This window comes from Cervus elaphus, chromosome 33 (genome assembly GCF_910594005.1).
Source record: "Cervus elaphus chromosome 33, mCerEla1.1, whole genome shotgun sequence".
NCBI lineage: Eukaryota > Metazoa > Chordata > Mammalia > Artiodactyla > Cervidae > Cervus > Cervus elaphus.
In genome coordinates this window covers 72,244,268-72,260,396 of record NC_057847.1, presented here as the reverse complement: position 1 = coordinate 72,260,396, position 16,129 = coordinate 72,244,268, and the positions used below count along the sequence as shown (strand labels likewise).

At 37.9% G+C, this 16,129-nt stretch overlaps 1 protein-coding gene across 3 annotated transcripts in view; it reads right to left on the bottom strand.

The window, feature by feature from the left end:
- The window catches only part of PTPN4 (protein tyrosine phosphatase non-receptor type 4), a 189,355-nt gene that overhangs the window by 57,213 nt on the left and 116,013 nt on the right, over nt 1–16,129 (bottom strand). For all 3 annotated transcript variants that reach the window (XM_043894708.1, XM_043894710.1, XM_043894709.1), the window contains exons 12-13: nt 13,927–14,099; nt 4,946–5,014 (exon numbers count right to left, since the gene is read on the bottom strand). In XM_043894708.1, coding sequence (XP_043750643.1) covers nt 4,946–5,014; nt 13,927–14,099 — 242 coding nt within the window. The remainder of the gene's footprint in view (nt 1–4,945; nt 5,015–13,926; nt 14,100–16,129) is intronic.

Below are 16,129 nucleotides of genomic sequence, written 5' to 3'. Positions count from 1 at the left end.
AACTCAGTATACTATTTAGTCTGCCTCATCATTCACAAAAAAGTATATAATCTCATGTATTAGATTTTTTTAAACGGAAATAAAGATTATTACAATAAATAGTATTTATAGCTTTTCTAGTAATGCTAATTATTAATGTAATAAATAATTACTCACATATTAGATTATTAAATGTAAACTGTTTAAGTGAGCTCACTAACCACAATCAGAGAGCACCTATTTTCATTTTCTAAAAGAGGGAAAGAGTTATTTGAAGGAGGGAAAAAAAATCTAGTTATACTCACCTAATATAAAGCATCAGAACACTTTACTGTTGTTAATAAACTAAACATGGATGGAAATGCTTTGCATTCAAAACTAAATCTCAAGGTATTTTATTTTATTAACAGTTTTAACCTCAGAGACCCACCCACTCAAGCTTGCTGTCTATGTTTCCTGTTGAGTGTGGAAATTTCAGAGAAAAAAATACCACACTTCATCAGTGTTTGCAATGTGGTAAATTTATTTTCTGACTATGGCACCTTATTTTTCTGATGCATGGGAAGATTTTTTTGTTTTTTTTCTTAGATATTATATGACAATTGAAAATGTCTGGAAGAAATTCAAAGAACTGATGTATCAGAAAAATAAAATAAATTAATATTTATTATTGCTGAAAAAGCAAACTTACATAAAAAGTTTAAGGAGAAATCTTTTCTATTTATACTGCCAACTGAAGTCCCAAGGAGTGAGCAAGGATTCTAGAATTCTCTAATACTCTAACAGAATAATTAAATAATTGCTAAAAACCTCCAAGGTATTTTGATAGATATGCATCAGATTACCACAATCCCAGAAAAGCTTAGTCTTTCAGAGCTAGTAGGATCATTAAAACAGTACTAATAAAAACCCCATCCTAGTGATGACTTTATTACTTCAAAGAGGATTCATACAATTCCAGCACAACAAAAGAAACATGACACTTCTTTGGGGCTCATCATATTGGAATTTTAGCTCTATTAGTCACTGAATAATACGTATTTGTTTTATAAGACAATCAATTAAAACAGTTTCACACTTTAATTATGTATATATAAAATGAAGAACTATCTGACCAGTGATCATATTACTAAGTGAAGTAAGACAGACAGAGAAAGGCAAGTATCATACAATATCCCTCATCACGTGGAATCTTTAAAAATGATACAAATGAACTCATTACAAAACAGAAAACAGACTCACAGATTTAGAGAACAAACATGGTTATCAATGGGGAAAGCTGAGGGGCAGGGATAGATTGGGAGTTTGGGACTGACATGTACACACTGCTATATTTAAAACAGATAACCAACAAAGGCTTACTATATAGCACAAGGAGTTCTGTTTAACATTCTGTAATTGAAATGGAAAAAGAATTAATACTTGTATATGTGTAACTGAATCACTTTGCAGTCCACCTGAAACTAACACAACATTGTTAATCAACTATACTCCAATATAAATAAATTTTTTTTTATTTAAATAAAATTGAAAAAATAAAACGTACTGGGAACCACTCTGGGAAAAAAAGAACTAAGATGCAGGTGTACCTATCTGCATATTTCTCAAAATCTGAGATGCTCAAAATATTAAAGCATTAACACATACAAATAAAGGAAGTCACCTGCATGTGATATTAATATTAACATATAATACATCTATGATTTGGTATTCATATTAGAATATCATATTACAATAGAACCAGTTATGAAATCATGTTCAGTGTTTTTATAAATATCAAGCAGCAAAATAGTTAAGCTTCTTGTTAGGAAAAGAATAAAAAAGTATAAGTATTTTGTTATGGTGCAGTTTTAACAGAGAAGAATCAGGAAAGTATTTATTTTGATTTTAACAAGTCTGAAAGGAGTGTTGCAAAAAAGTTATAGTACTAAGAACTAGAACAAACACGTACATTCTAAGTTAAAGCAAAATTGATAGGAAGTAAATTATTTCTTTCTTAAGAGCAATTTCAAGGAAAATTACTTCAAATTAACATTTTGCTGTTCATTTTACCTTTATACAGGTCCTTAGTATTTTCTAACTGGAAACAAGGGTATCTACGACTGTAGAAAGGAGGAATTTGAATAATTTCAGTAGGCATATCTATTAGGGTAGACAACTTAAGTGTTCTTTCTTTCTCCTTTCTGAATAACCAAAACACTAACATGACACTAAGATTTATATTTAATAGAGAAATAGACAATATTTCCATCAATAAATCTAAAAATAAAGCCAAAATAAACCAATTTCAAAACTTCTTTGAACAAATGCCAAAATGAACTATATCATTCTAATTCAAGTTAAACTTATCACAGCAAAATGCTATAGCCCTGACCAGCTAACTCTTTTCTGTATCAAGGCATTTTTCACCAACAATTTTCCAGTTGGGTAGATTATTCATAGACAAATCAGGATGAAGGTAAATCAGGAAAGAAGAAAAAAAAAAAGTAAATTTTACTATTCGAACACACAAAAATCATGTTTTAATGATTTTTTTTGTTGTTTCAAATGTCCTTACTCAAAGGCACTTGTAATATTATTTATTTTTACAAGCATTCCAGGAATAGTGCTGGCACAGCCTCAGATTAAGTAATGACTCTTGGCTCTGCAGGCAGACAAGTGGCAGAACAAAGGGAAGAATCTCAGAGTTAAAGCTACAGATTAGGATAAAAGGACTTAACTGTTTAAGATTTACTGACATAAATGACTGCAGATTTTTCAACATTGAAGAAAATTCCTATGATATGCTGACAGAAAAACAAGCAAGAAAAAGCATGAAACAATTTTTGAAACAGATATAGACACATAGAAACATCTTGGTGAGCATATATATGGTAAAATTTTGAACAGTAAACATTGTTTTGGGGTCAAATTTTTTCTTTACATTATTTGACATTGTTGGAACTTGAAAAAAAATTTGAACTATCATTTATATGAGTAGAAAAAAAATAAAGCAATTTATACTTTTAGAGGAAAGAAAAAAGAAACAAAAACTTTTTACTCTAGAAACACAAAGCAGGGAGGTCTTTCAGATAAAGACTAAGAAGAAAATTAAAGTAAAAAACAAAATTGCCTAATTCTCATTTATTAAAACTCTCAGGCCTCCACTGGCAGCAGACTCTCAGCACAGGAACTCTTTAAAGAGCTGTGGCTACTATGGTGAATAAGACGGAGGAACTGCCATCCTCCTAGAGCTGACATCCAAGTGCAGGAGACAGACAATAAATAGGATCATCGTTCGCATCTGTGGCAGGGAAGGAATCAAACATTCACCTGTCTGATGCAGAACAGCAAAATCTACTGCAAAGAGGTTAAAAGTGTGGCTAGAACCTAGAATACCTGGTTAGAATCTTGTTGGCATCTCTCACTATCTACGGAACAATCTCAGGTATGTTATTCAAACTGACTCGGTTTTCTCATTTGTAATAGATTTATTATAGTAATTCATTGAGTTTGGAAACTGTGAGTTAACATACAAAAACTGACTGGCACAGATAAGTACAAAATAGCTATTAGCCATTATGAGATTACCTGATCACCTTCTTTCCATTCACACCCCACATAGTGCTCCTACTCCAGCAACCAGGATGATCTTCCACCCTCCCCTATATTTTTATTTTGAACATTTCAAACATAAACAAAGTAGAAAGAGGAGTTTGATAAACTCCATGTACTCAGGACCCAGGTTTACCAATCATCATCATGAGAATCTTGTTTTGCCTTTCCCGCCAATTATTCTGAAGCAAATCCTAGAAACCATATGATATTTGGAAATATTTCAGTTTATCACTCCAAAGCATGAGAACACTACCATATTTTTAAAAAATATAAGTCAGTTTACATCCCTCCCATGCTCTCATTCCCCGTGGCTCCTACTTACACTCCTAAATCCTTACCATTCCCAGCACAGGGCCACAGAGACTCCAGCTGCCACCTGCCACTCTGACCATTTCCTTGACTATGGCCTTGCACACTCTGGCCCATTAGGGGCTCCAGCTTCACGGCCTTCCCTGCCACAGTCATTTACCTACTGTAGGTCTCTGTTGCACCAATTAGAGTCTAAACTCCATTAGACTCAAGATGTCTATCTTGTTCTTCACTGTATTTCCAGGGCCTGAAATAATGTTCAGCATGGTAGGTCTTCAATTTAATATTTGCTGCCACCAATCTGGTCATTCTCCTTCATCAGCTCTAATTATGTAGTCATCTACTGGATATATACTGTTAGATTACTGCTCAGACATCTCAAACTAGACCTGTGCAGTTTAACTTTTCTATTACTATCCGTTTTCTCCTGTAACCCCTGTCCAATTTGCATCACTCCAATCTGGTAGTCTTTTCCAGATACTCCTGTCTCTCACATACCTCCACCAACTGGTGAAGAATTTGTGCTAGCTCTACCCACAAAGCAAATTCCTCAAATTTGTTCCCAATTAACCATTTCATTGTCAATGTTTTAGTTCAGGCCTTGGCTATTTTCATTTGGATTACTGCCTAATTGGTCTCTGGGTATCCAGTCTTTACTTCCAATTCATTTTCTGTTCTTGCTCATAAAACTATTTTCTAAACCATAAATCTGATCATGTCATCTCACTTTTAAAAACCAAACTGATTATTTATAGATCTTAAAAAAATGAAGATAACAAAATAGTACCCAAATAAAAAGCAACTTCTTAACAATATGATTTAAAGAAAGATGGAAATGGGCCGGATAATACATAAAATGAGTTATTATGTTTTGCAAAAGTGTTAACAAAAGGAAAAAAAAATTTCAACAAAATGTAGCATTTTTTCCTCAACATAATTTGTTGTTTAACTAAAGACAGGATCATGTGGTAACTGTGAGATCATATGTGGGAAAAGAGTTTCTAGTAATTTTAATCTTGCTTTGAAAACAACTCAAGACACTGAATTAGACGTCACTTACCTTGCAAACACTCTGTCTTTATTTGCCTTTTCTTTGCCATACTGAACTGACTGAACTTCAGTTCTCCCACTGAAATACATAAATATGTAGAATAAGAAAACCTTAAGGAGAACTACAAGATAAAATGACAACACACAACATAATGAGATTACAATTACAGGAGATGGTATTTCTAGTGGAGAAAACAGAGCAGAGGGTAAAAAGAATGGACTATATTCCACTTCAATCTGGATGGATGAAACTTAATTACAGTTCTTCCATTAATGAACAAGGACTTGTGCCAAAGACACTGTTTTCAGATACTCTTTCGTTTGGAAGTTAGTGTGAAAGAAGTAATTCTGTGTGAGAGAAAACCCCCTCTGCCATGCCCTGGAACGGCACTCCCTCTAGACTCAGAAATAGGCTGCTCTGTCCCAGCTCATATAAGCCCTGCCCTCGCTCCCCACGTCTGTGGTCTGGCTAGTGTCTTCACTACGACTACAACTGAAGTGACTCAGCACAGCAGAGCACAATCAAGGGTCTGATACATGCGGAGATCTTGAAGAACTAACTGCTCTTTCCCTGGGAAGCTTTTCTTCCTAATCTACTGATAATGATCACAGATATATCCTCAAACCTCTTCATGTCCAGATACAGGCAACTCCAGATGTTTTTATAAGAGAAGGAACAAAGGATAGAATGTGGCTGGGAGCTGGGTACTGTCTTGGAGCTGATCTGTCTCCAAGCACACCATTTATGTATGAGAAGTGAGATTCCTCTGTGGTACTCCAATAGTTCAGAGAAAATTTATTAATTAAAAGCCTGGTTCTCAGAGAACCTGTTACCTGACACGTAACATACCTGAGTGAATAAACATAAATGTCTAGAATACCAAATAAAAAACCACTTACATAGACAGAAATTTAATATATACAAAAGCAACCAAATACAGATTTCCAAAGCTAAGCAAGCAATTTTAAGATCATCTTCTACGGAAAAGTACAGATGAATGTGAACAGAATGGCAAGTTTGTTGAAGTTTTAATGGAAAAGTCAGAAAAACTATTATGATTTTAAAATTTAGATAAGTTGATGTTTCTTGAGAAATATATTTCCTCTAAGAAGGATAAACTATATTTGCAACTGTGAACAAGGTAACAGATTTGGGTTCACCACTGCTGTGTATTTCCACACCAGAACAAGGACTATACTGCCCTGAATATTTTGGAACAGAGATAATAAGGGTATGTGTATAAGGAAGATAATAAGGGTATGTGTATAAGGAAGATAATAAGGGTATGTGTATAAGGAAGATAATAAGGGTATGTGTATAAGGAAGTTGGTAGAGGAAGTACTAAATCCTCCGATATTTCACATTCCATCCCTCAGTCTTCATAATATTTCAACATTTTAAGTATGACAATAGTTCTAGCATTCCTGTGTACATGCTACGTAGTAAGTCACCTCAGTCGTGTCAGACTTTTTGCAACCCTATGAACTGTAGCCCGCCAGGTTCCTCTGTCCATGGCATTCTCCAGGTAAGAATTCTGGAGTGGGTTGCCCATGCCCTCCTCCAGGGAATCTTCTGACCCAGAGATCGAACCTGCATCTCCTGTGACTCCTGCATTGCAGGCGAATTCTTTACTACTGAGCCACGAGGGAAGCCCCCCCTAGTATTCCTAACCACTGCTTGTTATGAGGGAGGAAAAAAAGCATTTATCTAATGTGTTTCCATTAGGCATAGGACAGTGTCCAGACAAACATTTGTCCTGCTGCCATTCCTGTATCATTTACAATACTATTAATCATTTCAGTGATTTAAAATATTTTGGATATGTCTCTTTAAAGTTAAGGACTAGAAACATAAAACCTAACTTTTATAACTATAGACATACATGGTTTACTTATACACTCATTTAACTCCATGTTAACTGAGCCGCCAGAGGCCTCAATTCTGTCCTTCTCTGCTCAGCTCAGCTCTGTGGGAGGCTGGAGGCTCCTCTACAAGCTGGCTTTCTGTTGGGTTCTGCTTTTTTCTGGGTGGAGACCAGAAACTGGAGCAAGTCAGAAGCTGAAGCAAGTCAGAAGTTGAAGCTGAAACTCCAATACTTTGGCCACTTGATGCGAAGAGCTGACTCATTGGAAAAGACCCTGATGCTGGGAAAGATTGAGGGCAGGAGGAGAAGGGGATGACAGAGGATAAGATGGTTGGATGGCATCACTGACTCATTGGACATGGGTTTGGGTGGACTTCGAGAGTTGGTGATGGACAGGGAGCCCTGGTGTGCTGCGGTTCATGGGGTCGCAAAGAGTCAGACATGACTGAGCGACTGAATTGAACTGAACTGATACCCCTAAAAAATAAACTCCATTATAAGTAGGCAAAAATCATTCTGAAACTCTGTACATACATAGGAAAGGCTATAAATATGGCCATAATTCTATTACAATGTCACTATGCTATATATGTCACAATAAAAATATCAAATGGATTTCCTTTGAATTAAAGGAAAGAAAAATGCTACCATTCATTATTTTTAAAAAAAAAAAAAAAAAGGAAAAGGAGAATAAAAAGGCCAGGGAAAACCTTAAAAACTTAGCATATTAACATTTAATTGTTAATATGCGTTCTCATTGTTCACTAGTCCCTGCTTCCTCTTGCTTAGTTATATTACTGCTTGTACTCTGTCAAAGTTCACAACATATATATTTTTTTTATTTTTTGGGGGGTTGCACTGGGTCTGTGTTGCTGCACACGGGCTTTCTCTAGCTGCGGTGAGCAGGGGCTACTCTTCTTTGTGGAGCACGGGCTGCTCAGTGTGGGGGCGTCTCACTGCGAAGCACAGGCTCTAGGCACAGGCACTTACAGCACGGGGCCTCAGCAGCGGCGGCTCGTGGGCTCTGGAGCAAGGGTTCAGTAGCTGTGGTGCTTGGACTTTACCTGTTTGCAGCATGTGGAATCTTCCTGGACCAGAAATAGAACCTGTGTCCTCTGCATTGGCAGGTGGATTCTTATCCACTGTACCACCAAGGAAGTTCATAATATTTTAATACTATTCTATAGTTTTAATTTTCATACTTGTTAAGGATTGGTTTCATATTTAAAGATTTTAATCTTTATACTTAATTAGCTCATCAAGATTATTCTTGAGTCATTTTGATTTCTCTTGGATGGCTTAAACTTAGCATTAAAAATAATTTTTTTTTCAAAATGAGGTCAGAGATGTTATATTCCCTGAGGTTTTGTACATGTGATAATGCCTATCTACTGGCCCTTGTTCTAAATGGGAACCTGGTTAAGTGTAATATTTTCTGCTTACTTTTTTCCTTTAAGACTTGGTAGACAAAGGGTGGCCCATAAGCTACATATAAACTTGAAGTGAGGTTTTATTTAGCATTTACAGTGTTTAAAAATATTTAATCTAAAGTGATAAACTTCTAACAAGACTAGTAAGGGATAATGACAAATTATCGATAACAAGAATGAGAAAAGACAGTAGTAGATTCTAGAGATATTGAAAATACAATAGAGGAATACTGCAACTTTCATGCCAAAATATTAAAGAACTTAGACAAAATAAATTCCTTGAAAAAACATGAACTGTCAAAGTTCACCTAGGAAGAAAGAGAAAACCTGAACTGCTTCATTTGTGTTAAAGAATAAATGTGCTGTTCAAAAGCCTCCTGTAAATCATACTTCTGCATTAGAAGAACAGAACTGGAAAATTCCATCAAATATTTAAAGGGAAATAATATTACTACAGAGACTCTTTGAGAAGACTGAAAATGAAGCAATACTTCCCAGCTCATTCAAAGACACCAAATCTGATAACAATATTACAAGAAAACTGAGGAGAAATATCCTTTATGGACACAGATGCAAACATTCTAAACTAAATGCAAGCAAACTGAATAAAATGATATATAAAAAGGATAACATATCATAAGTGGGGTTTCTTTCAGAAATGCAGGGTTACTTTACCACTTGAAAAATCAATCAATATAATTCAGCAAATAAATAAAAAGAAAACCCATATTGTCAATGTTATAGGTGCAGAAAAAGCTTTTGACAAAAATTAACATCCAAAAATCCTAACAAAAACTTACCACAAATGAGACATAGAGGAACTTCCTTAACATGCCTGATATACAGCATCTGTGAAAGCCCAAAACCAACAGCGCACTTAAGAATGAAAGACTGAGGTCCCCACTAAGATCAGAACAAGGCACGACACCTGCTCTCACCACTTCTACTCAACACTACACTGGAGCAACCAGCAAAAAAAAAGAATAAAGAAGATGACCACTGCCCTGGTGGTCCAGTGGTTAAGAATCCACCTGCCAATGCAGGGGACACCTATTCAATCACTGGTCCAGAAAGATCCCACATCCTGTGGGACAACTAAGACGGTGCGCCAAACTACTAAGCCCACATTCTAGAACCCACAAGTCACAACCACTGAGCCCACGCGCCGCAACTACTGAAGCTTACATGCCCTAGAGCCTGAACTCTGCAACAAGAGGGGCCCAAACACAACCAGAGAAAGCCTGCATGCAGCAATACAGATCCGGCACAGCCAAAAATAAAACAAATAATTTGAAAAAAGATCAAAATAGAAAGGAAGAATAGAACTGTCTCTATCCTCCAGGAAGAAAATCGCTGGAAAAGAGTTTTTTAAAAGCTCCTGGAAGACACGAGGTAAAGCAAAGTTTAAAGAAAAAGTAAGAGCAACATAAAAAAAATTGCATTTCTGTGATGAACAATCTGAAATTAAAACATAGTAAGACAATTTCTAATAGCATCAACAACATGAAATAATTAACGATACATTTGACAAAGATGTGAAAAACCTGTATACTGAAAACTACAGAGGAATAAGATTTAAATAAAAAGATACCATGTTTCATGAGTCAGAAAACTCAATACCACGTCAATTCTCCTGAAACTGATCTATAGTTTCAGCACAATTCCAATTAGAATTCCAGAAGTGTTTTCTATAGAAATTGATCAGCTAATTCTAAAATTCAGATGGAAATGCAATGGACCTAGAATATTCAAACAACTTTTAAAAAGAACAAAGTTGGAAGACAAATACTATTGGATTTAAGACGATTTATTTAAGACCCATTTATTCTCTGGTTTTGCCAATATGGAGACACCCTCCTTGAAAAAGGCATTAAATCCTTCCATTCACTTTAACACGCTGTGCTGAAAACACTGTGTTTAATGGTTTTAACTATAAAAGTCAAGTTCTCAGCACTATTCTTAAGCCTCATCTAGACTTCTCCTCATGGGTCCAGGGGAGATGATCCAAACACAGTGAAGAACACCTTAGGACTGTAGGCGCAGCTGGCCCAGAAGATTCTGCAGCTCCCTGACCACCTGGCTGGAGGATTTCAGGATTAGGACCCCAAACGGGCTGTGGCCACCAGAGACGGAACACCACTGTCTTGGGCATCCCTGCCGCCACCAACACACATGGCACCCCTAATCCTCTTGTCCTCTTCACTACATCTGCTGCTCTGACCTGGAGTTTCTGGATTCCAGGCTGTCTCTGGTTACACATCTATAAACACATCTGCTGCCTCAGCCCTGCTGATCCACACCTAGCAGGGAAAGGCACACAGAACTGATTTTCAACATAGCATCATTCCACACAAAATTATTTTCTTAAGCCTGCAGATTCTTCTTCATTGGAGGACAAACCCACGGTTGTGACTTTCTCCGACTCTGCGGCACCCCTGTGAGAAGACTGGATGTGCGTGTCCAGTGCTGTGTGAGTCCGGCAAGGCCACCTGGCTCCACGCTGGTGCACTCTCCTGAGGAGCTGAGGACGGGCCCTGGACTGCGCAGCGGGACCCCCATCTTGGGTGGGAAACTCAGGATCGCAGAGCAGTTCTGTCCTGAAGTGAGTCCTGGAGGGACAAGAGCCACACGCGCAGCCGCCAGGGCTGAGCTGGACCCACAGATGGGCCGCTGATGGCTGACCATTCTTGCCCATCTTCACAGGCGAAGAGTCACTGTCCTTCCTTCCTGCCCATCACTGTACTTCTTGCTGGCACACACAAGGCAACCCCATGTTCTGGGACTAGCCAAGAACAGAGACTAGCAGGAGGCCCCTAATTCACAGTAGACAAACTCCCCACTGAACGACTGCTACCTCATTCTGTTCTTGATGATTCAGAATTGGAATGGGACGGAGAGCACGGCAGTGCGCGGGCCCCTCACCCCACCCTGCGATGCTCTGAGGGGCACCAGAACCTCGCCTCACTCGGCCCCCAGGCACAGACGACCTCTGTGCACACCCGTCTTGTGGGCCCCGGGCGCACCTCCGGCCCCTGGCACCCAGGACGGAGGTGAGGGTGCAGGGCTCCGTGCGCAGCAGGCTCTGAGGCCACCCAGACGTGCCATGGCCCCCAACACCCCCTCTGCTGGGAAAGCTGGACTAAGACTTACTATTAAAAAAAGCCCGGAAATGTGTCCACACAAATATGGACTATACTGATTTTCAGCAAAGGTGCAAAGGCAGTGCTGTGGAGAAAGAGTAACCTCTTTAACAAAAAAATGCTGGAACAACTGGATATCCTCATACAAAAAGATGAACTTCAATCCATACTTCACACCATATACAAAAATTACTTTCAAATGGATCACAGACCTAAATATAAGAGTTAAAACTATAAAACTCAGAAGAAAACAAAGGAATAAATCTCTCCGACTGTGGGTTAGGCAAAGATTTCTTAAATATGACAAAAGAAAGATCTATGAAAGAAAAAGCTGGTAAATTGAACTTATCAAACTTATGTGCTTTTCAGAAAACTAGCCACGTGAAAGGATACCAGGAGGCAGTGGTTTGAATGTGGTGGAACTGGAACTCTCAAACACAGCGAGCAGGTGCGTAAAATGACACAAGTTCTTTGGAAAACGACCAACAGTTTCTTAGAAAGTTAAACATACATCTACTATATGATCTGGTCATTCCACTCCTAGGGAACTTAAAGCAAATGTCCATACACATCCTTCCACGCTAATGTCCACAGCAGCTTTATTCCTAACAGTCCAAGCCCGAAAGTAATCCAAATGGAGAAACAGTCTGTCGGATATCCACAATTAAGTGAATGGATAAACAAATTGTGTTATACCTACACATGGAATACTACCCTACACTAAAAAGAAATGAACTATCAATCCAGGCAACAAAATGGATTAATTTCAGAATAATTATGCTGAGAAAAAGAGTATATAACATAAACAGAGAATATTTAAAATGTGTGCCTCAATTTACATAAAATCCTAGAAAATGCAAACCGATATTTAGGTACAGAAAACACACCAGTGGCTACATAGAGACAGACAGGCGGGAGAAAGGGCGTTTCAGAAGAGCATGAGGAAAACCCCAGGGTGGACACACTTACCGTCTTAATTGCGGTGTGGGTTCATGGATGGATATACATTACATATTCCAAACAAAAAATTTTAAACTTTAAATATGGTAGCTTATTGTATGTCAATTATGTATTAATAAAGTTGTTCTAAAAGTGTAAAATCTGCCAGGACGAGGTCCCCATTCCCCCGGGGCACGAACAGCCTGAACGGCAAGTGTTGCTCCCATGTGAACCAGTATTTCCTTCTTAAATGACATAGTTCTTGAGTTCATTTTTCAAAAAGAACTATTTAATTTACTGTATAGTACTTTAACTTCCATGATGAGAAATCTGCCTCCTTCTTTTTTGTTTTGTTTTGTTTGGTTGCCCCACGTGGCATGCGGCATCTTGGTGCCTCGACAAGGAATCGAACCTGCGCCTCCTGCAGTGGAAGCACAGAGCCGTAACCACTGGACCCCAGGGAAGTCCATTGAGCTTAGTTTTTAAAAATCAACATCCAGGTAAAAATTTCATCCTGTTTTAGGGATAATTTTCTCCCAAAGTGGTTTCCTTAACTGTCTTTTGTGTCTATAGTCATCATGATTTAATTTTGTTTTCTATGGTACAGTGAGGGTAAGTTACTTGATTTTTCTTTTTTCATCTGAGTCTGGTTTAAATTATGGTTAAAAACAGGTTACTATAGTCTGTTAATTTTTTTATTGCCTAAATGAAGTGGTGTGTGTATATTTACTGGGTATATCGTATTTTCAAGAAGAGAGGGAATAAAAAATTCTGCAAAGTGTAGCTCTTGCAGAACAAGCCTGGTGGTCTTTAGGTTAGGGATGCAGTTTATTGAGGGAACGCCGTTACGGTCTGCACTGCTCTCTCATGGGGATCTCGTCTGTCCCTGCTAAGATTTAGCACCAATAGACAAGACTGTTTGATTTTTCCTTGACTGTTACAACTGTTGTCATACTCACTATCTAAAACTAATTACCTTTAAATTTACAAGTACCAATACCTTACTTTTCCCAATACTGCTTTTAGGATGGTGACAGGGAAGTCAATCATAACATCAAGCCACTTAAGAATCTTCTGTGCCTTTTTTGTGATTACAATTTCCTTAATTCTGGTTAAGTGCTGATCATGAGTTTTGGGGCTATTTTTACTACTTATCTGGAGGAGGATGTATTTTTGATGGTATATCCTGTACTATGTATGCTACATGCTGTGTTTTGTTTTTGCTGATTACAAATAGGGCGATTATAAACGCTTGAGGTTTATGATATAAATCTTTTCTGGGACACACCTGAATATTTTCCTCATGAAAAGGTTTTCTTGTAAATATTTAACAAAGATACAATGAAATTATAACATGAGTAGGTTGTAAATAATATGGTTGATTTTCTTTAGAAAATAATGACCTGGAATTGTCAATGGAACAGGTTTCTTAAGTCTGTTTATATGCTGAGAACCTACAGAACTTTTTGCTGATATAAATAAAGGAGGCCACATTTCACGGAGATTTTGACTCAGATGGCATCTATGAGTAACAGATTATCTGGTTCAATAAACTAGACCTTTATTTAAGGGGAGGAAAAATCAACAGTAAAGAATCAAAGCATAAGCAATACTTACCAGTACCGGAATTTTGAACCTAATGTAAAATAATGTGCAAAAAAATTCTTTTGAGGTGGAAGCGGTCTGTCCAAACGGAAGAATGTGTGATGTTCTACACATGCTTTCCACAAGTTTTTACATGCTCTGTAATTCACCATGTTAAATCCCAGTAATGTTTCTCTAGATTCATGCTGTAATAAATGACAAAAGGCAGAGAATATCATGAAAATGTCAGAATCTAATGCTCCATTTATTTTTTACAGATAAATATTCTAGTCCTACGAATACTAATCCTTCTTGTGTCTTTTCTGCTTATCCAATAAAGAAGCAGTAATATAAATAAGGTGGCAAAATGTGGACCTCATTTGGCAATGTTACAACTCATAGGAACTTTTACTTTAGAGCACAGTGAGAAATAAATTTAGGGCTTCCCTTCTGGCTCAGCTGGTAAAGAATCTGCCTGCAATATGAGAGACCTAGGTTCGATCCCTGGGTTGGGAAGATCCCCTGGAGAAGGGAAAGGCGACCCACTCCAGTATTCTGGCTTGGAGAATTCCATGGACTGTATAGTCCATGGGGTTGCAAAGAGTCGGACAGGACTGAGCGACTTTCACTTTCACAAATAAATTTAAAACTTGATATATACCTATTTTCAAAACTTAATAGCTATAATCATTTCAAAATATAACCCTTGCCCACAAATTAAACTTTAAGATATACCAACATACCTTTCAACAATATTTTTAAATTTATAAATCTGTCTAGATTGTAAATAAATAAATAAAAACATTCAGCATTTGTGAACACTATTCTGAAACTCATTTTAAAAGTAGAAACAGAATAGAAACATTTCTTGAACTTCTAAAAAAATTTGGCACCAATTACTATTAATGTTCAAGCTGGTTTTAGAAAAGGCAGAAGAACCAAAGATCAAATTGCCAATATCCAATGGATCATCAAAAACGCAAGAGAGTTCCAGAAAAACACCTATTTCTGCTTTATTGACTACGCCAAAGCCTTTGACTGTGTGGATCACAATAAACTGTGGAAAATTCTGGAAGAGATGGGAATACCACACCATCTGACCTGCCTCTTGAGAAACCTGTATGCAGGTCAGGAAGCAATAGTTAGAACTGAACATGGAACAACAGACTGGTTCTAAATAGGAAAAGGAGTACATCAAGGCTGTATATTGTCACCCTGCTTATTTAACTTATATGCAGAGTACATCATGAGAAACGCTGGGCTGGAAGAAGCACAAGCTGGAATCAAGACTGCTGGGAGAAATATCAATAACCTCAGATATGCAGATGACACCACCCTTACGGCAGAAAGGGAAGAGGAAATAAAAAGCCTCTTGATGAAAGTGAAAGAGGAGAGTAAAAAAGTTGGCTTAAAGCTTAACATTCAGAAAACTTAAGATCATGGCATCTGGTCCCATCACTTCATGGCAAATAGATGGGGAAACAGTGGAAACAGTGACAGACTTTATTTTTTTGGGCTCCAAAATCACTGCAGATGGTGACTGCAGCCATGAAATTAAAAGATGCTTACACCTTGGAAGGAAAGTTATGACAAACCTAGATAGCATATTAAAAAGCAGAGACATTACTTTGCCAACAAAGGTCCATCTGGTCAAGGCTACGGTTTTTCCAGTGGTCATGTATGGATGTGAGAGTTGGACTGTGAAGAGAGCTGAGTGCCAAAAAATTGATGCTTCTGAACTACAGTATTGGAGAAGACTCTTGAGAGTCCCTTGGACTGCAAGGAGATCCAACCAGTTCATCCTGGAGGAGAGAAGTCCTGGGTGTTCATTGGAAGGACTGATGCTGAAGCTGAAACTCCAGTACTTTGGCTACCTGATGCGAAGAGTTGACTCGTTGGAAAAGATCCTGATGCTGGGAGGGATTGGGGGCAGGAGGAGAAGGGGGCGACAGAGGATGAGATGGCTGGATGGCATCACTGACTCGATGGGCATGAGTTTTAGTAAACTCCGGGAGCTGGTGATGGACAGGGAGGCCTGCCATGCTGCGATTCATGGGGTCGCAAAGAGTTGGACACGACTTAGCGACTGAACTGAACTATTTAAGTAAACCGTTTCACTGAAATAATAAACTATCTACAGCAAGGCAGATGTGTCATAAAAGTAGAGCTCTGATTTTCACAGTGTCTGTAACCTTTGACCCTCCCAACGTGATTCAGAAATGTGTCATTAGCAGCA